The 24,875-nt window shown below is 40.5% G+C and overlaps 1 protein-coding gene across 4 annotated transcripts in view; it reads right to left on the bottom strand.

Annotated features, from left to right (window-relative positions):
- Window positions 1-24,875, bottom strand: part of tprb (translocated promoter region b, nuclear basket protein) — a 148,337-nt gene that overhangs the window by 97,364 nt on the left and 26,098 nt on the right. For all 4 annotated transcript variants that reach the window (XM_043699535.1, XM_043699536.1, XM_043699537.1 and 1 more), the window contains exons 16-25: window positions 19,516-19,661; window positions 18,918-19,066; window positions 18,106-18,268; window positions 17,560-17,694; window positions 14,940-15,068; window positions 13,833-13,995; window positions 12,990-13,156; window positions 8,364-8,516; window positions 3,606-3,722; window positions 255-458 (exon numbers count right to left, since the gene is read on the bottom strand). In XM_043699535.1, the coding sequence (XP_043555470.1) occupies window positions 255-458; window positions 3,606-3,722; window positions 8,364-8,516; window positions 12,990-13,156; window positions 13,833-13,995; window positions 14,940-15,068; window positions 17,560-17,694; window positions 18,106-18,268; window positions 18,918-19,066; window positions 19,516-19,661 (1,526 nt within the window). The remainder of the gene's footprint in view (window positions 1-254; window positions 459-3,605; window positions 3,723-8,363; window positions 8,517-12,989; window positions 13,157-13,832; window positions 13,996-14,939; window positions 15,069-17,559; window positions 17,695-18,105; window positions 18,269-18,917; window positions 19,067-19,515; window positions 19,662-24,875) is intronic.

Below are 24,875 nucleotides of genomic sequence, written 5' to 3'. Positions count from 1 at the left end.
TTGCATTAACCTGCACTTGGAGAGTCTAAACATAATAAAAAGTGAAAGGACTTGAACTCATATGACAAAGGATTGAGCTAAATTGACCTGGGATTATGCAAGGTATGTCAGCAATGTTTATGACCATTCATTTTCAAAACAAAAGGCAGAAGAGTGGAGGTGAGGTTAAGGAGAGATCTTCAAACACATTCTTCAAATTTCAGATGTAGAGATTGGAAATCTAATTTGATCATAACTGCTTAAAACTAAGTTACCTTCAAAATTCTTTCAATATCATCTTTAGCAGTCTTACACTCCAACATCTGTGTTTCAGCCTTCTGAGCAGCATCTTCCAACTTCTGCCTTACTTGAGAGTTCATGACTACTTGCTCTTTGGCAATCTGCAGTGCTTCTACATCAGCAGCATGGAGCATCAGTTCACGCTCATATTTATTCTGTGCTTCAGAGGCTATCCTTGCCTAGGAAAGCCAAAGGACGGCCATATGGTTAACATTTCCATGAAATTGGTAAACATTTATTAATTTCACTTAAAACAATTTACAAACACCAAATTTATATGCCATAAATATACAAATACTGTGTTGCATTTGTTTTTTCCCTCTGGAAATAAAAGGATATACAGTGTAGAAAGATAGCAATCTCTCCTGTCTGCTTTTTGTATCACTTGTATGTTACATCACCTCAAAAACTCAGATATTTCAAATATGGTAAGGCTTTCTGCAGCCACCATCTTTGCAGACAGCAAAAATCCAGGCCCTTCCCAAAATGGGATGAACATTACTCAACTGAGTGGGTTTTGATAAGACTTGTAGCTCAGGTGGAGGTTCTGGAGGTAACAGCTTCAGAAAAACACCACATATGGACCACATACTGAATCACAGAAGCAATCAACCCAACGCTCACAAACAAAGCTGCATTACAACATTATTTCAACAAGCCACCACATACTGCAGCACAGAGGAACTATGAAGAGCAAAGGAAAATCACCTATACAGCATCTTCAAAAAGAATGGGTACCCAATGAACATAGTCAGCCGTTTTCTCAGCAACAATCCCAAACAAGCAGACAAAACACGCCCAGAATTCCTAGCCACTCTCCCCTACAAAGACATCTCAGAAGTTACTGCCAGACTACTCAGCCTCTTGGCACCATGATAGCCCACAAACCCAGTAACATACTAAATCAGCAGCTAATGAACTTGAACGACCCTATACAGACAACAATCAAAACTAATGTCATTTACAAAATACCTTGCAAGAACTGTAACAAATACTACAATGGACAAACAGGCAGAATACTAGCCACCAGGATACATGAACATCAACTTGCCACAAAAAGACATGACCCACTATCACCAGTATCCTTACATACAGTTGAGGAATAGACATGCACGAGAATTCCTTGAAGCATGGCACTCCAACCGCAACTCTATCAAAACACACGCAAACTTGGAGCCAAGAATGTGGTGTTGGATAAGCACAGCAGGTCCAGGAGCATTTGAAGGGCAGGAAAATCACGTTTCGGGCAAAAGCCCTTCATCAGCAACGAAGCTGGGAGCTTCGGGGGTGGAGAGATAAATGGGAGGAGCATTTGAAGGGCAGGAAAATCACGTTTCGGGCAAAAGCCCTTCATCAGCAACGAAGCGATAAATGGGAGAGGGATGGGGCTGGGGGGAAAAGTAGCTGAGAGTGCAATGGGTGGATGGAGGTGGCGGTAAAAGTGATAGATTGGAGGGGAGGGTGCAGTGGATAGAGGGAAAGAAGATGGACAGATGGGACGGGTCATTACAGTGCTGAGCTGGAAGGTTGGAACTGGGGCAAGGTGGGAAGAGGGGAAGGGAAGTGAGGAAACTGGTGAAATCCACATTGATGCCACGGGGTTGGAGGGTCCGGAGGCGGAAGATGAGGCGTTCTTCCTCCAGGCGTCAGGTGTTAAGGGAGTGGCAATAGAGGCAGCTCAGGACCTGCATGTCCTCCGCAGAGCGGGAGGGGGAGTTAAAGTATTTGGCTGCGGGGTGGTGGGGTTGATTGGTGCGAATGTCCCAGAAATATTCTCTGAAGTGCTATGCAAGTAGGCATCCTGTCTCCCCAATGTAGAGGAGATCGCATTGGGAGCAACAGATACAGTAAATGATGTGTGGAAGTGCAGGTGGAACTTTGATGGATGTGGAAGGCTCATTTGGGGCCTTGGATGGAGGTGAGGTGGGGTGCAAGTTTTGCAATTGCTGCGGTGGCAGGGGAAGGTGCCAGGAGGAAAGGGTGGGTTTTTCGTGGGCGTGGATCTGATGAGGTAGTCACGGAGGAAAGCGGATAGGGGTGGGGAGGGAAATATATCTCTCGTAGTGGGGTCCATTTGTAGGTAGCAGAAAGGGTGGGGGGACGATGACATGTATGCAGAGGTTGGTGGGAGGTGAGGACCGGGGAGGGGGGGGTTCTGTCCTTGTTGCAGTTGGAGAGGTGGGGTTCGAGGGTGGAGGCGCAGGAAGTGGAAGAGATGCACTGGAGAGCATCATCATCGATTTGGAACCCATCTCCCATCACCTGAGAAAAAGAACCGGAAATGACATCAACCCAAAGAAACCTAAACACAAAAATAGAAAGCTGGTCATAACACCAGCGCTTCACTGGAGGCTCACCGATGTTACCAAGTACACTGACGAAATGTCAGAAAATGAAACTTCCAGCTCAGTGAGCAAACTTACATCCATGAATCAACTTCTCCGCAATCCTCTTAGCACCACGTTGCAACATGTTGATCTCGATGAAAATCGGTCCATCCTGTTCACTCTGTTTAGGCCCTGTCATTTCATACTTCAACCAAATCTCTCCTCAGCATCTGTTGTTCCAAATAAAAATCCTCCATTCTGATCTGATCTTACCATGTAGTCCAAACTTACTTTTCCTGGCAAACTCAAGTTTCCTTTTGATCGTCCCTAATGCAATCAGATCACTCCGGTAATGCAGCAACTAGAAATGTGCTCTGCACTAGTTGCAGTCTGGTATTTTGAATGTTCTAGCAGATTTTGCCAATTCCTTTGACTGGCCAGGTGCATGCCTTAATCACTTTTTCCACAAGCCTTGCTACCTTCAGCGTTCTGTGAACAAGAACTGCAAGGTCCCCCCATTTCTCCACACTTCAGAATCCTTTTGCTATTATCTATTCATTGCAATATTTAGCCTCCCAAATGCTATCTTCAGGTTCTAGAAATGTATTTAATTTGATTCTTTTCTCCTTAAGAGTCCAGTCCATTGAAATCTTTTGCAATCTACAGATTTCTCACATTGTCAATTTTTAGTCAAAGTGCAAAATTCTTCAACATGCTGCTTGACTTTAAGACTAAGTAATTAATACATACTATAAATAAAAGATCCAATACTCAAGCCTCTGGAAGCACAATTAACATTTTTACCTACCATGCATAATCTTTGTTTCTTGCCAAACCATGTCTGAATCCAACATGTCACAACCTCCCACTGACCCTTGAGCTTTTAAAATCTTGCTTTGCATGCTCTACTTGTGATAATTTTGTCCCTTACAAATGGATCTTTGGTTACCACTTAACTGTCCACTAATGAAAAAGAAATAGCAATATAGTTGCGCAAACCTGTTCTTGACAGTCAGCCCTGGCTTGCTGTTCATTGGTTGCAGCAGCTGTTGCTTGCTGAACAGCATCGTAAAGTTCAGCCTGGAGACTTTTCAAATTCCTCCTTAGTTCACTAATCTGCAATTTTTGGAAAACCAACATTGCATTAGAACAAAAGATACATAAGCGTCCGAAACCAATAACTGGGCACAAACACGCTCGGTTTCTCAAAATGTTATACATGGTTAAGAAAAACTGAAAGAACTGCAGATGCTGTAAATCAGAAATAAAAACAGAAATAGCTGTAAACGCTCAGCATGTCTGGTACCATCGGTGAAGAGAAATCAGAGTTAACATTTCAGGTCCAGTGACTCTTCCTCAGAATTGGTTTTTTTAAAAGAAATGTGGGAGGGATGGTGAACATTCGACAGAAGGTGAGGTTGTGGAAGGGGATGGAGTCAGAGGAAAGGGAAGGGGAGGAAGGTTCCTGAGGGCCATGGGCATCCCTGAGTTGGTCCATCTTGTGTGCCTTGATGCCTGAAAGTGGGGGGGGGGGGGAAAGGAAGGGTTACTTGTGAGCTGGAAGAAGAATTAGGACTGCAAAGTGGTGCAGCCCTGAGCCAGCGTGAAGCAATGCTGTTGGACAGGGAGGTTGAGATGACGACGCATGGCACTGAATGTAGATCTCAGGATGTGGTGATAGCAACTGTCTGTGGAATGTTGATCATCATGGAGATACCGGTGATGGATTCAAAGCATAAGGGATAAAACATGAGTTGGAATCCACATGGGGAGAGTCTGAGCCAGAGGCAGAAGCAGTCACTTACAAATGTGATGTGGCTATGGAAACGAGTTTTAGCACATACCTTTTCAAACACTATGAGCGACAGTGAAATGAATGTACATGGACAAGAAAAAAAATTGGAATGGAAATGCCATTGTCGAGAGGAGCAGAACTTCAAGGTGGGCATGCCTAGAAGTGGCAGTGAATTAAATACCAGGTAAAAACCAAAAGAACTGTGGATGCTGTAAATCCAGTTCTGAGGAAGAGTCACCAAACCAGAAATGTTAACTCCGATTTCTCTTGACAGACATTGCCAGACCTGCTGAGCATTTCTAGCAATTTCTGCACATATATCCAATGTTTGCTTTTTTGCAAAACAAAAGCAGACTATTTGTCCAAGATCTTGTTTGTGGAATCTCTTGAACGATTACTTCATTTTGTATACCAATGAATTTTTATTTAATTGTGAGGTCATATACTTGAGTATTAAATCACTTGGAAGTTGCACTCACTGGCAACATATCCATTTGCAAATGGTCAGAGAATAGAAATCCTGCAGGAAGTAACTCATCTCCTGACTCCTCAAAGCTCGTCGATCCTCGACAAGATGCAAGTCAGGAGTAAGATGGCATATTCCCCACTTGCCTGGATGAGTGCAGCTCATCAAGAGTATCTTCTGATGACAAGGGTACTCAGATTAAAAAGCACTTTTTAAAATAAATTCAATGTGTGGGATACAAGTATTGCTGGCTGATCAGCATTTATTGCCTGTTCCTAGCTGCCCCCAAGAAGGTGGTGGCGAGCTGTCTTGAACTGCTGCATTCCATCTACTGTGGATTGACCTGCAATGCCATTAGGAAGAGAGAATTAAAAAAATCACACAACACCAGGTTATAGTCCAACAGGTTTAACTGGAAGCACATTAGCTTTCGGAGCATCGCTCCTTCATCAGGTAGTAGTGGTAGGGACCTACCACTACCACTTGATGAAGGAGCGACACTCCGAAAGCCAGTGTGCTTCCAATTACACCTGTTGGACTATAACCTGGTGTTGTGTGATTTTTAACTTTGTACACCCCAGTCCAACACCAGCATCTCCATATCATTAGGAAGGGAATTCCAGTACATTGACCCAGTGGCACTGAAGGAATGGTGACATATTTCCAAGTCAAGATGGTGAGTGCCCTGAAGGGCAACACAAAGGTGGTGTTCCCATGTATCTGCCGCCCTTGTGCTTTCACATGGAAATGGTCATGGGTCTGGAAGCTGTTGTCTTAGAATCTTTAGGAGAAAGTGAGGACTGCAGATGCTGGAGATCAGAGCTGAAAAATGTGTTGCTGGAAAAGCTTATGCCCGAAACGTCGATTCTCCTGCTCCTTGGATGCTGTCTGACCTGCTGCGCTTTTCCAGCAACACATTTTTCAGTCTTAGAATCTTTGGTGAATTTCTGCAGTGGATCTTGTAGATAATGCACACTGCTGCTCCTGAGCGCTAGTAGTAGAGGGAGTGGATGCTAGAGGATGTAGTGCCAATCAAGCAGGCTGCTGCGTCCTGGATGGTGTCAAGCTTCTTGACTGTTGCTGGAACTACACTTATCCAGACAACTGGGGAGTATTGCATCTTACTCCTGACTTGAGCCTTGTTGACAATGGACAGGCTTTGTGGAGTCAAAAAGTGAGTTACATCCTACAGGATTTTTATTCTGACCATTTGCAAATGGAGTGAGTGCAACTTCAAGTAAATCAATAATTAAGTACATGACCTTACAAGTAAATAAAAACTCATTTGTCTATAAAATGAAATGGAATAGAATATCCTTTACTGCCACATGTATTCAACACAACATACAGTGAAAAGTGTGTATCATCGCAATACATAAGCAGAATGCACATTAATTTGTAATAAAATAAAGACGATAACTTAATAAGATTCCAACATTTCCTTCTCCGCTGCTCCAGCATGCTGCTGTCAGAGTCCTACTCTGGCCTTCCCATCCCATCCCATGCCATGCCACAAAGAGATTCCTGTTCTGGGCTTTGCGGCCCATGCCATGCTGAGGGCCCCACATGAGGCTTCCCAGCCCATGCCATGCTGCCGCCAGGGGCCCACTCCATGCACCAGCATGGGATGGGATGGGATGTCAGGCTTGACAGGCCAACTGGCCCATACTGTAGCTACGCAGCCTCTGAAGACACCACTGCCATTCTGCAGCCCATCAAAGCCACTTCCTGCCAAACAGATCTCTTTACCAGGTAAGTCTGAGAAAAAGGAGTAAAAAGCAAAGAGTGCAGACAAAGAGGACAAGCACGGAACAAGAGCTCATACACAGTCTACTCCACTGCCACCAGTTTGATAGCGAATAATCACGTGACTCATTCCACAAACGAGATCTGAGACAAATAGTCTGCTTTTGTTCTGCAAAAACTAACATTGAACACGTACGGCCTTATCAGAAATTGAGCCTGTTGCTATTGGTTAGGCCTAGTAAAAACAATTCAAATGGTAGATTAACCAGGTGAAATAAAACACCTAAATAACTAATTTTGATAGAATCCCTAGTGCGCAATCAGGCCATTAGGCACAACAACTTCACACCAACCCTCCCATCTTACCCAGACCGATCACCCTACCCTACCCTACCCCTGTAACCCTGCAATTCCCTTGGTTAACACACTTAAACTAGGTCAGAACTTACACGATACCTGGTGTACATGACAAAGGAATAGCACTCTGAAAGCTTGTGGTAAGAATAAACCGGTCAGACTATAACTTGATGCCGTGTGACATCTAACCTTATCCAGCTCCACATCATGGCTAGCACCTAACCTATGGCTGAAGCTTATGGCTCATCCACCTCCCTTGCATATCTTTGGATTGTGGGAGCAAATCGTAGCACCCAGCGAACATCCATGCAGACAGGTAGAACATGCAAAGTCCACATAAACAGTCACCTGTGAGGCAGCAATACTAACCACTAAGCCACCATGCCATCCTAGATAGTTAGACAGCTCATCTAACTCCTTTATTGCTAGACAATTGCAGTTATTTCTGGACTGGTTTTGTCGACCATGAATCCAGGTTGTTGCACAGATAATTAGGGTCTTGAAAGGATGAATCAGAATAAAGTTGAAAATGCTGGAGTCTCAGTTGATCCAAGACTTGACTTTGTTAGTTGTTCGAGTGAAAATTTTGACCCTTTTTATCTAATTTATGTGCAAACTTTTAAATCCTGTTTTAATAATGAAGTCTTAAAGTAGGGGCTGAAACTCCAGTTTATATTTTTGATGGGCTGACTGCTTAAACAGAGAAAGCAAGTTTTTATTTGAGGTGATTCTTTTAATACTCATCTTCTCTTTCCAGTTCAGATAAACTTCGTATATGTTACTTTTTTTTTTAATGGTGGTATTTCTTTTTGTAATTTTTTTTTAAGAAAGAAAAGATCTTGTTTTACTGAACTGATGTAGCTTTTAAAAAAATGTCCAAGGCAGATCTTATCTTGCATGCCTCCCACCTCTAAATAAGGTGTTTTAGTTGTTGAACTAAATTCCTGTGCACTTTGAGTAATTTGCAAATTTCTCTTTGTTAGTAATACTAAATAAGAAGTTTACGTGCAACATTTCACACATCTTGTATAAATCTAACTGAAATCCCCTAATTGTCCTGACAGAACAACACAGGATTGTAAACAAAGTCACTGAAAATGTCTGAAGTTGAGTATTCTAAATCATACTTGGAAGAACATTTACTGCAATACAATTTCTTAAACCTAATTTAGATGAATCTGAATTTTAGTCTACATTTAAATGGTGAAGACTGACACACCACTGATACTGAATCAACAGCCAGTTAGCAACTTAAATGCAGAAGTGAATGTTTTACTCACAAATTCAGTGAGATCAACAGCCTTCCTGTTTTAAAAACATACTAATCTATGAATAGATTCATCATACTTTAATTGCAATCTATAACTAACTATTTCCAATAAATAACCATTACCTGCTGTTCCAGGTTTTCTATCGCTTTCAGTTTCTCATCAGTGAGAGCTTGTTTCTCATTCTCTGCTTCCAACATGCGCTTTTCTAACTGCGTTTGGTACTCTGCTGCCTCTTTGAGGCGTGTTTCTACAGCATCGCGTACTTCTTCGGTCACCTGAGAATTGATTATGAATGAACAGATCAAGACAGTATTTCAATTTACCACAAATGATGTGAACAATTAAATTTACTTTCAAAACCAGCAGTATGCAACTCAAATACCAGTTGCTTTCCACAAAACAGACTGCTGACGACCAAGTCAAATCATTTTTTTGAAGCCTTACATGGTTGGACATACAGTTGGTTCTGCTATAATACATGTTCCTTCAACGTGGATTGGTTTTAATATGATTGAAGAAATTTACATGTTTATTTGTAGAGTGCGAACTTTCCTTACCTGTTTTGGCTAAAACATGATTCTGGCCCCATTAGTTTAAAGGCTGCAGTTACTGCACAATTTTCATATAACACGAGATCGTACAAGAACAGAACAATTGTGTTACACCAGAATCGATTGGACAATCATTATTACTCAACTTAAACCAACAGGCAAGTTGCTCAAGTGCCAGAACGAGAGATTTGGTCAGGCTTAAGTTGTAAATTAGGTATGCAAATTTAAGGGACTGCTGGCATCAGCATTTCCTGATTCAGAATACTAAAGGGAACATTTACAAAATGTGGAAACCTGAACACTACTTTTTGTCATGACGTAAAAGTGCATCCAACCAAATTGTTACAAGTGATGGACTGTCCAAGAATTGTTTTAACTTATCTCCTTATTTAATCTAAAATTTAGTCGCTGGGAGGAGGAAATGGGGCCTTGTATAGAATTTCCCCAGTCACACACCCACGTGATTTCATATCAAATCTAAGTGGGGGAAAAAAATGTGAGCTCCATGTTATGAGATAGAGGTTTATTCAAAGTGAGTGATACAAGGAGGAAGCAGCTTGCTATGCTGTCATCCAGACACTCAAACACTCAAGATAGTCACATTAAAAGATTTCCACCAAATCCCACACTGCTATGCCCACCCAAAAGGAAAGAATTGCTTTTGGATTCATCTCCAACTAGAGTACTGATGAGGCTCAAACCCTACTCTGTGAAACAAGAATTGCAGAGAAGGAAACAAGGAATTACTGGAAGGTAGTTTGCTACAGAAAGTCCATTTTTAATGTTCAAGAAGATGGAGTGAAAAGGGTCTTGGTTTAAAAGTGCACTCGAAGATTCATCCTGGCAGGTGGGAGCATTTGTGCTAAAAATACAGCATAATATAAACAAAGCCAACGGTTTTAGATTGTGTCAAAAACACAAAGAATACCTTCGCTGTAGAAATATGGAAAATAAGTTATTTTTCTCATCGAGCCCTGTTTAACATTTAATTTGTTTATGGCTGATCCATTATCTTAACATCATATTGACTCCTCTCTCCCCATTCCCCTCAACACTTATAAATTTTAAACAATTCGAAACTTATTCAGTAATTTCACCTGCACAGCTTTGTGATAGAGAATTCCACAGGTTCACTACTGAAGAAATTCATCCTCATCCCAGTCCAAATAGCCTACCACATATCCCAAGATTGTGACCCTTTGTTCTGCATATCCTGGCGTGGTTTGTCCAGCCATGTCAGCTTTTATGATTTAATGAGATCTCCCTAAATGCTGCTAAACTCCAGAGTTTACAAGGGCAAACAACTTAATCTCTCCTTGAAGACTCCTCATCCCAACCATCACTGCACTCTCTATTCCTGTAGATCTTTGCTTAGGTTAAAGAAAATTGCAATAATATTCCAAGTGTATGTTCTCACTAAGGCAGTGTAGCTGCAGCAAGACTTTGTTGCTCATATAGTCATTGAGATATACAGCACAGAAACAGACCCTTCAGTCTAACCCGTCCATGCTGACCAGAGATCCTAAATTAATCTAGTCCCATTTGCCAACATTTAGCCCATATCCCTCTAAACCCTTCCTATTCATATTGCTATCTAGATGCCTTTTAAATGTTGTCATCATACCAACCTCCACCATTTCCTCTGGGTCAAACCTTCTTGCAATGAAGGCCAATGTGTCGTTTGATCATAAAATGCCTTCCTAACTGCTTACTGCTCCTGCCTGCTTGCTCTCAATGACAAGTGTACGAAGACATAGAGGCCCCTTTGGACATCATTTCCAAATCTATCACTGCTGCCATCCTGTTTTTTTTGAGACTGAAAAAGGAAGGCTTCACAGTCATTAACATTACACTGCATGTGTAATGGTTTTGCCCACTTACCCATTCGACTAGTGTGTTAGTTGCCCAAATAATATTTAGTCTATATTACTTTATTATAATATATATTATAGTCTATATTACAGAATAAAATTGGGCCCTTGAAGACAGAAACAGGAGAATATATTACGGGGAACAAAGAAATGGCAGAAGAATTGAATTGGTACTTCAGATCTGTGTTCACTGGGGAAGACACAAGCAATCTCCCTGAGGTAACAGTGGCTGAAGGAACTGAACTGAAGGGAATTTATATTTGCCAGGAATTGGTGTTGGAGAGACTGTTAGGTCTGAAGGTTGATAAGTCTCCGGGACCTGATGGTCTACATCCCAGGGTACTGAAGGAGATGGCTCGAGAAATCATGGATGCGTTGGTGATTATCTTCTAGAGTTCGATAGATTTGGGATCAGTTCCTGCAGATTGAAGGGTGGCAAATGTTGTACCACTTTTTAAGAAAGGTGGGAGAGAGAAAGCAGGAAATTATAGACCAGTTAGTCTGACCTCAGTGGTAGGAAAGATGCTGGAGTCTATTATAAAGAATGAAATTACGACACATCTGGATAGTAGTAACAGGTTAGGTCAGAGTCAGCATGGATTTATGAAGAGGAAATCATGCTTGACTAATCTTCTGGAATTTTTTGAGGATGTAACTCTGAAGATGGACGAGGGAGATCCAGTAGATGTAGTGTACCTGGACTTTCAGAAAGCTTTTGATAAAGTCCCACATAGGAGGTTAGTAAGCAAAAGTAGGGCGCATGGTATTGGGGGCAAAGTACTAACTTGGATTGAAAGTTGGTTGGCTGATAGGAAACAAAGAGTAGTGATAAATGGCTCAATTTCGGAATGGCAGGCAGTGACCAGCGGGGTACCGCAGGGATCAGTACTTGGACAGCAGCTTTTTACAATATATGTTAATGATATAGAAGATGGTATTAGTAATAACATTAGCAAATTTGCTGAGGATACTAAGCTGGAGTACTGTGTGCAGTTCTGGTCTCCAAATTTGAGGAAAGACATTCTGGCTATTGAGCGAGTGCAGCGTAGGTTCATGAGGACAATTCCTGGAATGGCGTGATTACCTTACGCTGAAAGGCTGGAGCGACTGGGCTTGTATACCTTCAGTTTAGAAGACTGAGAGGGGATCTGATTAAGACATATAAGATTATCAAAGGGTCGGACACTCTGGAGGCAGGAAACATGTTTCCGCTGATGGGTGAGTCCCGAACCAGAGGACACAGCTTAAAAATACGGGGCAGACCATTTCGGACAGAGATGAGTAGAAACTTCTTCACCCAGAGAGTGGTGGCTGTGTGGAATGCTCTGCCCCAGAGGGCAGTGGAGGCCCAGTCTCTGGATTCATTTAAGAAAGAGTTGGATAGAGCTCTCAAGGATTGTGGAATCAAGGGTTATGGAGATAAGGCAGGAACAGGATACTGATTAAGGATGATCAGCCATGATTATATTGAATGGCAGTGCAGGCTCGAAGGGCTTATTGTCTATTGACTGTCTATATAAGACACTTCTGCTGAATTCAAAATGTTAATTTTATTTCTTTCTCCACAGGTACTGCCAGACATTTTGAGAATCTCTGGCATTCTCTTTGCTGGCATCGAATGATAGAATCTGCAGTATTTTGCAGTTATTCAAATAGTTAGTGTATGTTAGGTTTACTGTATTTTGTATAGCAAAAACTTCTTAAGATGTGAAATCTTGAGATTCTATCCATGGGTATTGATTTTCTGGCACGTTATTGGTTTATCCAGGGATTGTAAAAGACTGGAGGACAATTATATCCGCGATCAGTTCAGAAAGGTCATGAACATACCAAGCTGTCACATTCTACTGTGCCGTAGGCAAAAGGATCTATTTATCCTCAGTTAAAAATAACATAACACCAGGTTACAGTCCAACAGGTTTAATTGGAAGCACTAGCTTTCAGAGCACTGCTCCCTCATCAGGTGGTTGTGGAAGGAGCAGCGCTCCAAAAGCTAGTACTTCCAATTAAACCTGTTGGACTATAACCTGGTGTTGTGTGATTTTTAACTTTGTACACCCCAGTCCAACACCGGCATCTCCAAATCATGACTATTTATCCTTGGCTGAATGGCATTCATTATTATAGATCTTTCCAATACAGAATATAATTGGTCTGTCAAGTCACTTAAGCGGCATACTTAAAATGGCTATAAAGTCCATAACTTGCAATTGAAGGAACAGTGAACCTTTTATTAGTACCCTTTCTAAAAGCAACAGCAGTTTACTTCTCTTCACATCCATCACAACTGTTTTAGCTCTCAAGAGGTGAAATGTAAGTCACTAACCTGCTTCTCCTTACTAAGGGACTCCTCCAGATCAATAACCATGTCTCTGTATTTTTCCACATTGCTTGTAGTAGTTTCGAGACGCTCTCTCAATTCATTTGCCTGCTCTTCAGCCTGTCGAAGCTGTGTTTGGAGATCATCAACATCATCTTCTGTATTAGATTTTCCTGGAAATAGAGCAGAGTTACAAGTATAAATCTAAATAATCTAAAATTTAACTGAATAGGTCACATCCAGTAGGAGTCAATTTCTTCCTATGAATAGCTTCTCGAGTGTTTATTACCCTGACATCCTAATGATTTCCCAAACGGTGCTCCACACAGTGAATAAGGATTTAATTATGTTGGAGACAGCAAGAGGAAAAAAATTTGATCAGCAAATATCCTAAAGCAGCTTCTGCAATTTGTGATTTTATTTTGAAAAAAATCCAATGTATTCTGTTTGTTTTCTTTTTCTTTCAGATCTACAGCAGAGTATTTTGTTTTTATCTGCGGATTGTTCAACTTTGTGTCTAAGGTAGATGTCTGATAACCAGTAATGCATGACTAAAGATCATTTAGATAAATATTTCAAAAAATTTGCATTTAGTTTCACTGGACTGAGAAGAAACGGATTAAGAAATTACAGAAAATCAAAAGATACTTTAGTGGGGCAAAGTGTTAACAGTTAGAATGAAGTCATGACATAAAATGGCACATGCCTAGTTCCCAATTTTAAGAGACACATGGACTTATGTTAATAATTCGCAAGATTCAACCTACGAATGGAACCTGAAGCAGAGGAGGACACAATAATTATCGAGGTGAACTTACAAAATATACCTGCCATAATCATATGTTTTACCTTTAGAATCGCCTCCTTTAATCTCTGCCAGTTCAGTTTCAACATTGTTAAGGGATAACTTCAAGGTATTAATTTCTTTCTCTGCATTTTTCAGGAGTTCCTTAGTCTTCATGTGGAGATTAGATTCAGTTTCAAGCTGCTTCTTGAGTTCCAGAATTTGAATCTTTAAAAAGGTTTAAAAAAAGAAATTAATGGTCAGCTTCAGAAAGCAAATGTAGAATTCCCAATTTCAGTAATTGGCAGAATTGATGTGTGAGGTCATAATGTTTTTAAACATTCATTCATGGATGTGGAAGTCACTGACTCAGTCAGGTTTACTATCTATGGAGAAGGCAGCAGTTCTTGAGATGTAGGTACCCAATGTTGTTAGGAAGGGAGTTCAAAGAATCTTACCTAATGACTGTGAATTAACAGGAATCTAGTTCCAAGTCAGGATGACATGCGGCCTCGAAAGGAAATTACAGGTATGTTCCCATGCATCAGTTTTCCTTGTCTTTTTAGGTGGTGGTGGTTACAGGTTTGCAAAGTGCTGTTTAAGCAACTTTAAGTTGTTGCAGTCTGTCTTGCAGATAATAGACAGCTGCCACTACACATCTGTAGTGCAGGGTGTCAATGTTAAATACGCGAGATGAGGTACAAACAAGTGGGTTACTTTGTCCTGGATGACATCAAGCTTCTTCAATGTTTTGGATTGGACCAATGTAGGCAAATGGATATGGCTAGCATCTGTGCTTTGTACACAGTGAGGGGCACTAGTCAGATAGGTGAGTCATACCCCATGTAAATCCCACCATTTAACCTGCTTTTATGACCACATAGAATTTGTACAGCAGGTTCTGTTCCATTTCCCATTAACATAATCTTTTGATCCTTGAGCTTCAAATGTTACCCATTATAATTACCAGTGAGATAAAATTGCCACAGTTTTACCAGACTGTAGGGCTGCTCACTCATTTTAAAAGGAGAGAAGTTGAGGAGCGATTACGGTAACCTTAACCGGTGCAGGAATTAAATGCACACAGTTGACATCAGTGCATTATGAACCAGCCATCTAAGCTAATCGATCCCTACCATTCATGAATCCAATCACAGTTTTCACATACTTACATCTTGGTTTCTGCCAAGTGAATGCCATTGATCCACTTTCTTTTTCAGCTTCTCTATTTCATGTTCTTGTTTCTCAATTTGGCTGTTTAAACGTTGCCTAGTTTCAGTTTCTGCACGTTCCAGAGTCAACTACATATCAAACAAAAACTGTAGATTAACACAAAAATTCCTGACCTCAGAAAAGCTCAACATCAGCATGCTTTTAAAAAATGTACACCATAAAAATATAAAGACTGCATTCCAAACTTATGCATATTGCACAATGACCAACATTAGCCTATATGCACCAAACTGATTATACCATGCAAGAGGACCAAAAAATGCTTTTGACAATTTTAAGATTGACATTACGTTAGCATGCCCTGGAAAACTACCACAGTAGAGAAGAAAATGTGTTTGCCAACCTTTTAAAATGAAAACCAAGAGGCACAACAGTCATACTTTCAAGGGAAAAAAAGTTTTAGACTAGCCAGAGACAACAATACTTGATTTTATGAAGTAAAGGTTTTGATTCGAGATAAGGCAAAACAGTGCCTCGTAAATAAGTCCATAACATACAGGAGTGGAAATAAGCCATTTAGCCCATGGGCTCAGGGCACTGGACTCAAAATGCTGACTGTTTTCTCTCCAGAGATGCTGCTCGACCTGAGTTTTCTCCTGCAATTTCTATTTTTGGGTCACAGATCTGCAAACCTGAAAATGCTCCCTATTATCTTCTACTAGGTCACCAATGTGCTATCCATGTTAATACACTACCCCTCAACACTAGAGGCCCCTATCTTGTGAAGTAGCCTTGTATCTGGTACTTTATCGATCACCCTTTGTAATACCAAATATATTACATCTACTGGTTCCTATTTATGCCTCCAGTTGATTACTTAAAAAAAAACATTTGTCAGACATGATTTCCTTCTCACAAAGACACCCTCACTCTGCTTGATCACTATGTATTTCTAAACGCTCTGCCATGACATCCTTCAGACATGACTGGTCTATTTTCTCAATGTCTCATTTAATGAGACATGTGCTTATTACTATGGTTAATTCATTTACTTGGTTCCAAATACTATGTGCATTTATTAAAATAGTCACGAATCTTGCCTTTTTACGCCTATTTGCTGCTTTCATTGCAAGAAATGCTTGTAACACTGTTGCTTTCTATTCTACTCTGGCTATCACTATCAAAATAGCTGCCTTGCAATGCCACCATATTGCTATCCTTTGTAAACTTAAATATCCCCTCTCCCAATTAGTTCAAAGTTCTCTTTTGCCCTGGCCTGTTAGATGATTCACAGGCGCACTCGTCCCAGAATGGTTAAAATTAAGGATGTACAATGGAAACAGCTCATTCCCACTCCAGTTCTGCTGTCAAGTGCTTTATGAACTGAAACCCATTCCTCTTACATCAAGCTGCAAGCCAGACATTTAACTGCAGGACTTGTTTTACTCAATTCCAGTTTGTTGAGAAGTAAGCCCAAGTTGATTACTTTGGGAGGATCTGCTCTTTAATTTAGCTTTCAAATGTTCAAAATCTTTCAGCACAACCTCCTCCCCAGTCCTATCAATATCAGTAGTATCAAAATTGATGATGATTGGAACTCTTTCCTCCCATGTCAAGTTCATCTCCAAACCAGAGGAGATGTCTTGAACCCTGGCAGCAGGTCAAATCTTTCCTCGGTAATTTTAATATAGAGGCCTTCACATCGTGGAAATTTACTGGATAAAAAGCAAACAAAGATGGACAATCATGATTTTAACATAGGGAGCAGTATATGATTAAAACTAACCTCACTGGACAGTGTGACTTGTTGAAGTACCCCGATCCTGGGAAATCGACTCAAGAATGATCGAATACATTTATACTACAAAGGCAAGAGCCCAGCACCATAGTCCAAATTATTGGCATCAAAGAAAGGGCCTAACTGCTCGATGGGAGATAAATCCATTATTGAGTGCCCCACTTCAAATGTTTGTATAATTTGGGTTAAAAGTGTAATTGTATAGATGTAGAAAAGTTATTTTACTTGGGATATAATACGTTTAAGTATTCACCTGCAAAGTCAAAGCAGCTAAGTTTGTCCTTGTTATTTTCTTACCCCAACCTGTAAAATCTCTCTTAAGTTTTCAACAACCATTGTGAAGTTCACTTCCAAATTTGAAATCTGTCATCCAGTGTACAAAATTAACTAACCCCATTAAGAAGAATTCGAGGGGGACAACTTGTCCTCTTGGAAATTGCAAGTGAAAAGTAATAGTAAATTGAGAGCATTTTTCAAAAAAAAATACATTTTCTAATCAATCTGTTCAGAAATTATGACACACCTCTGAAATAGGTGGGACATGAATCCAGCTTTCTTGGCTCAGAAGTCAGGAAACTACCATTGCACCATAAGAACATTTTATGAAAAATACCATACATCCGGTCCACTAGAGAATATTTTAAACATCATAATGCTGCTTTGAAAAATGTGGGCAGAGCACACTACAAAAAGGGCTCATTTTCTCAGCTAACATCAACAACTCAGTGACATTCAATCAAACGTCTCTCTCTCTCTCTCTCTCTCACACACACATGCAAACAGAGCCTGGTTCCAATTAAGAAGTTTCAATACCAGTGTACCTGAATAGACTGCAAATTTGTTAGCAGCAAGTTCTGACCCCTGAGCGCAGCAAACTTTGAATCTCGCTCTTGGGTAAGACGCACTTCAATCATCTTCAACAACTCTTGCTCTTTTCTTAAATTTTCTCCACGAGTCTTTCGTTTGGAGATTTGGAGAAAGACAAAAGAATAAAAAATTGGAAACGGTTTGATCTTTCTACTTTCCACAACTAAAGCAATGTACCAACTTTTTAAAGTTAAATTGATGCTTTCGTGAACATGAGCTAGCAAACACATTTGGTGAGGGAAATTAGGATGTTCACAATCCATATGTTAGTTAATATGGAAAGTAACCCATTAAAATTCTTTTGGCTCATAGCTTCCCAATGTTGGGGTTGGAACCCCGAATAACAATCAATCACAAATAATAAGCACCTTTGACACCCGAAAACCTATGGAATACCTCCAAGATTATATGCATCAAATTGTGTGACAGGCTCCTAAGCTTTATGTTTTCAAGTTTAAGCTTTGCTCTGTCCAAATACTTTTTTAATGGTAAATTCTCACCTCCTCCAGAGCTAATTTTTCATTTGATGCTCGCAAATCTTGAGTTACGTTGCTAATTATGTGTTCTTGTTTCTGAACAGTTGTGGTGAGTTTCTGACATCTATCTCGCAAGGATGCTATTTCACGGCGAAATCCATCTACGTTGTTCTGTAGCATCTCATACCTAAATTTTAAACAAAGATTTGCTTTAAGCTTGCCCACCCTACTTCGGGTTGTACACCAAGTGACATCAGTGCTGGAAAACGGAATTAGAGTATGGGTCTTGACTATAAGATGTTAACATGTTAATAACCTCAAACTCTGAAGAACAATATTCCTGATCTAATATTATTGCGATCTTGTGGCAATAGCCTCATATCAAGAAAACAGCAAAGTTGACAATCTGGTTTGGTTAGTTACACTAACCACTGTAGTTTCACTTCTTGGAGGTCAAAACTGAAGACTCAGGCTCAGTACTGCCGATTCCAAATAGCAGTAAAGATGTGGAAATCAGTTCTGATCTTCACTTGTGCACTCTAGGATACATTATTGGACAATCCACAATGGTACCAGAGAAATAATTCTTAAAATTGCAACTGTAAAGTGTTTTTGGATCTTTGGAACTGTGTAAGAATAGAAACAATTATAAATTGGGAACAAACCATGAATTTAAGGATCATTGCCAATTGCAATTAACTTTCCATCAATCTGGAACAAAAAAGGACACTTCATGTGTTACACTTATTTGCCTAATCTCGAGTACTATGACCACATACAATTTCTAAATAGATATCACCAATTCTTCTAACTATAACTTGAATCTCCAAACATACCTTTTAGAAGCAAATTCCAACTGTGTAGAAAGTTTTGTGCGTTGGTTTCGCAATTGTGTCAGTTGATCTTGAAGTTTTTCATTTTGTTCATTTAACATTTTATCATTCTCTGCTTTTTCTGTCTTGTAGCTTTCAAAGTGCAACTGGAGCTAAGAAAGAAAGAATGATTTGAGACTTGGGTGTTTCCATAGAGACCTCATGGTTCATTGGAAGGACCACTATTTGAAGACTGGTGTCTGATGGTAAATATTAAACATGTTATCTCGGCAGCAGGTAGATATTACTTGTGATTGAATTGAACATTTTACCTTTGTTAGGATGCTGTCAATGCTTAATTTTGGCCTTCTGTCCACCGAAAGGTAGGATTTTAAATTGATCTGTAAACTCATGCTCCAAGTAAAAGATTATGAACGGGTTCAGAATTTATTAAACTAACAAATATAAACTGATTTATTGATTGTGTAAGCCAAAGGCAGTAAAATTTTAAAGTGCAATATTTTTACTATTTCACTATTGCCGGATCTATTCAGCAGGAAGATTTATGATAATTCAATATACTTTTCGACAGGAAGCCTTACATTTGATATACCTTTCCTACCTGTTTCAATGCTGTCTTTGCTTGCACAAGCTCTGTCGAGTCTGCAATAGGAATGGGAGCTGGTGTGGACGTCATTTGTGGCATTTGTTCGGATCTCCTTGGAGATGATTTTGGAGTCGTTGAAATCAAAGATGTGCCTTCTGTTTCTACACAAGAGTGAGGACAAAAGTATATCACACTTATACATTTATTATGCTGTTGCTTTTAAAAAAGTTTCGATGTTTTTAAAAAAAAAATTATTAATAGTTTGCAGCACCCTGATTGTGCAAAGTTAGTCAATTTTCAGCAGCTAACTTATCCAGGTCTCTACTTCCAGTTGTTGCAATCCTGTTCTCTAGTTTTCCATCCTCTAACAATTCTATCTCATGTCATACTCTCAGCAACATCCTCTCTCGCACCAGAAGCTACATGACCATCACCAACATTTGTGAGCAGAAAGCTTCGAAAGGTCAGGAAGGAGAGATGACATCCAGAGTGAGGCACAGTCCAAATCAGTACATATAAAGATCAGGGAATTCGGAGAGTGAGGGAATTTGATGAAGTGGGAAAACAGGTGCTTCCAGCTTGTTTTTTTCCTTTGGCTTATATAGATTACAAGTCTTTTTAAACAGGCAGATTCACATCCAGGGTATTGGGGGTCAGCACAATAGTGACATTACATATAAATCGCAGGTTCACTGGCTGGTAGTAGCTAGTAATTTGACTAATACAGGTTACTTTCAGATTGAAGGCAAATAGGAAAAATATTTACAGACGACATACTAAAAGATCATTACAATTTAAAAAAAATGAACTAAGTAATTAAAATAGAAATGCTGAGCCAGGTGAGATATTATAACTGTATGATGATGTGGGAGCTGGTGGACCCTATTGCAGTTCATAGTGACCATATCTGCAGCAAGTGTTGGTTGTTTAGGATCAATGGCACAGAATTGATGAGCTGGAGTCTGAGCTGCAAACACTAACACACCAGGGAGGATATGGCGCTCCGAAAGCTAGTGGGCTTCCAATTAAACGTGTTGGACTATAACCTGGTGTTGTGCGATTTTTAAACTTTGACCACCCCAGTCCAACACCAGCATCTCCAAATCATGACACCAGGGAGGAGAAGAGGAGTTACATGGATATTGTGTTTCTTGAGGAGTCACAGCCCTTCGATTAATAAATAGTCAAATTAGGAGATAACTACTAATTTAAGATTTACCTGTGATGTTACTCTCGTGCTGGGCCCCTACTCTTGGGCTTCAATCTATTCTGTTAGAAAAAAAAACTTTACAAACTAGGACCCACAAAAACAACACGCAAGCAAAAATCACCTCTTTCCCCTCTGCACCAAATTCCCCAAACTATATATTCGCTCAGATGGTGTCTAAGGGGTGTGACCTCAAATTCAGTCAGTGGTCAAAGACTGAAGGATATGACTAAACGTGAGACAGGTAGAGGGATCCAAATAGGCAGTGCTGAAAGAACCTCAGCCCTTGAGCTGGTCAGGTTTGAGATTCTTGCTCCAATTGGGAATTATAGGGAAAATGAACAAACTTACTATAGCACCACAGTACATTAAAAAAGGGGTAGAAAAGAGAAATGTAGTTGTATTCAGCCATAGTTATAGTCAGGGGAATAAACACTGTTCTCTGTGGAAAGGATCAAGAGTTCTGAAGGCTGAGTCGCTTGCCTGATGCTTGGATTCAGGATCGCTCATGTGGGCTGCAAAGGAACTTGGAGTGGGAGGGGAAAGGTCTAGTTGTCATGGTTCACATAAGTACCAACAATTTAGGCGCAAAGAGGAAAGAAGTTCTGCTGAGGGAACAGCTAGGGTCTAAATTAGGAACTAGGTCCAAAAATGTAATAATCTCTGGTTTAGAACCTGATCCGAGAGCTAATTGGCACAGGGTGAACAAGATTGAAGAGGTAAACGCGTGGCTGACAGATTGGTGTTGGACAAACAGATTCCCATTCATGGGACACGGACACCAGTATTGGCAAAATTCCAATGGGACGATCCCCACTTGAATCATGCTGGCATCAGAGTGCTGGCAAAATGCATAACTAGGGCTGTGGATAGGGCTTTTGACTAACTAATTATTTTTTGAAATCGGGGTGGCGGGGGAAATTGTCTCATTAGCAAGAAATTAAATTAATAGCAAAAGTTAGATAGAGTCAGAAGGTGTCATAGCATTTGTTGACAGAATTGAGGGACCACAAAAAGGTCAAGATCCTGATGAGAGTTGGGTATAGGCCTTCTCTCAGTAGTCAGGAATTGAGGAAGAAAATGTAAAAAAAATGCACTGTTACGATAAATCATGGGGGACTTCACTATGCCATAGACTAGGAAAAATCAGATTGGTAGCAGATCTCAAGAAAAGGAATTTGTGGAATGTCTACAAGATAGTATTCTGGTCCAGGTTGTGGTCGAGCTGACTAGGGAATAGGCAATTCTGGATTTGGTGATGTGTAACAAGGCAGGTGATTAGGAAGCTTAAGGTGAAGGAACCCCTCAGGGCAGTGACCATAACATGTTGAAATTCACCCCGCAGTTTGAGAAACTGTATTCAGGTGTAAATAATATGAGAATTGAGTACAAATATGCCATGAGGGAGAAGTTGGCCAGAACTGTTCAGAAGGGGAGACTCACAGGGAAGACAGTTGAGCAGCTCTGGCAGGAATTTCTGGGATCAATTCAGGAGGCACAGCCGAAATTCATCCCAAGGAAGAAACATACTAAGGGGAGAATGATGATGTGATGAAGTGGGAAGTCAGAGGCCTGAGAAGTAGGAATGGGGATCAAAATGGCAGAGGAACTGAATAGATACTTTGCATCAGCTTCCACAGCAGCACACGAGACCTCAAGAAAGGTGGGTGAGCAGAGGTCAATATAGGGGCCATCAACAAGGTGAAGGTGCTAGGGAAGCTCAAAGGCCTGAAAGTGGATAAATCACGTAGACCAGATGGACTACATCCCAGTGTTTTGAAGCAGATAGCTGAGTAGATTGTGGAGTCATTGGTGGCTATCTTTCACTGGAATGAGGGATGGTCCCCAGAGGATTAGAAAAAGCTAATGTAACACCCCTGTTTAAGAAGGGAGGGAGGCAGAAGGAAGGAAACTATCGGCCAGTTAGTCTGACCTCAGTGATTGGTAAGATTTTAAAGTCCATTATTAACAATGAGATTGCAGAGTATTGGTAAAAATACATGGCAAAATAGGGCTGAGTTAGCATGGCTTCATCAATGGGAGGTCATGCCTGACAAATCTGTTAAATCAGCAAATTAGATTAAAGAAAGCCAGTAAACAAGATCAATCTGGATTTCCAGAATGCCTTTGACAGGTGCTGCACAGGAGGCTTCCCTACAACAGTCCATGGTGTAGGACAAGTTACTCGCATAGAGAGAGAATGGGTGACTGGCAGAATGCAGTGAGTGGGAATAAAGGGTCTCTTTCAGGATGGCAGCCAGTGACTGGTGGAGTTCACAACTGTTCTGGTCATAAATTAACAACCTGGACAAAGGAACTGATGGCATCGTTACTCAGCTTTCAGATGATACAAAGATAGGTGGTGGGTCAGGTCATGTTGAGGAAGTGGGGAGGCTGCAGAAGGATTTGGACAGGCTAGCAGAGTGAACAAAAGTGACAGATGGAATACAACATGGGAAAGTGAAGAGTTATGTACTTTGGTCAGAAGAATAGAAGCATAGACTCTTTGCTGAATGGGGAAAGGCTTTGGAAAGCTGAAGCATAAAGGGACATGGGAGTTCAAGTTCAGTATTAGACGAAAGTTAACAGCTTCATTTGACAGTTAGGTCAAATGCAATGTTAGTATTCATTTGAAGAGGGCTTGAATACAAAAAAAGCAATTACTGCTGAGGCTGTGTAGTATTCGGAGCAGAACACATTTGGAAGACAGTAAGCAATTTTGGACACTGTACCCAGTTTGCTGACACTGAAGGGGGTTCACAGCTGGCTTGCAAAAATGATATCATGGATAAAAGGCTTGTCATTTGAGAAGCCGTTTAAGGACTCTGGTTCTGCACTCAGTTTAGGAGGATGAGGGATGATTTAATTGAAAATTACAGAATACTGAGAGGCTTGGATACAGGGTACATTGAGAAGATGCTTCCATTAATAGGACAGACTAGAAGCCAAGGGTGCAACCTCAGAGTGAATGGACCATCTTTTTGAACTGAGGACAGGAGGAATTTCTCCAGCCAAAAAGTGCAGACAAACTTAGAACTCATTGCCGCAGAGGACTGTAGAGGCTAAGTCATCGAGTGCATTTAAAGGTAGCGTTAGATAGGTTCTTGACTGGTAAAGGGATCAAGGGATACAGGGAGAAGGAAGAAGAATGGGGTTGACAAATATAGCAGCTATGATCGAATGGCAAAACAGACTCAATAAGTCAAATAGCCTCATTCTGCTCCTTTTTTTTATGGTCGATCTTCTGATCCAACCACTTCAATTCTCACAGTCCTGTATTCTGGAACTACTGGGAAATCCTTATGAATCCCTTTCCCTCCTTTACAAAGCCTTTGTGTGAAGGCAGGGCCACAGTGGTAATATTGCTGAACAAGTAATCCAATGACACAGGCTAACATTCAGGGAAATGGGTTTGAATCCTACCATGGCAGTGGTAGAATTGAAATCAATAAAATGTGGAATTAAAAAAGTAGTCCAATTTTTGCAAAAAAATATTGTTCAGAAAAGAAAACCTGCTTTTCTTACATGGCCTGACTTACACTCAATTCCACATCCACAGAAATGTTGACGACTTTTAGGCGTCCTATGAAATGGCATACCATACCACTCAGCAATTCCAAAAGTGGGCAATAAATGCTAGCCAGAAGCACTCACATCACAAAGTCATACAGTTACAGAGTCAGACAGCATAAAAACAGACTCGTTAGTCCAAAGTGTCTGTGTCGACCAGACATCCCCATCTGACCTTATCCTATCTGCCAGCATTTGGCCCACATTCTTCTAAATTCTTCGTATTCTGATAGCCATTCACATGCCTTTTAAATTTTCTAATTGTACCTCCCTCCACTACTGCTTCTAGTGACTTGATCCATACACACACCCCTTCCAAAAATTTACTGATTCCAAGGTAGATCATAGTAAATCTTTTGCAGTCTGGTCTGGGATCATAAGTGTCACAAGGTTCAGTGAGCGAGCACTGAATTTACAATTCATATCAATGACTTGGATGAAGGGATTGAAGGAATGGATGCCAAATTTGCTGATGACAAAGACAGAAAAATTAGTTATGAATAAGACATAACCAACCTATATCGCATTACAGACTCCTTACGTGTAGACAAAAGTTTACCACTGTATAAAGTGGAAATGGTGAAAATGGTAACAAGAA

Source organism: Chiloscyllium plagiosum, chromosome 11, assembly GCF_004010195.1.
Source record: "Chiloscyllium plagiosum isolate BGI_BamShark_2017 chromosome 11, ASM401019v2, whole genome shotgun sequence".
Classification (NCBI taxonomy): Eukaryota; Metazoa; Chordata; class Chondrichthyes; order Orectolobiformes; family Hemiscylliidae; genus Chiloscyllium; species Chiloscyllium plagiosum.
Note: the sequence above shows the minus strand (reverse complement) of the source record. Positions and strands in the feature narration are given on the sequence as shown.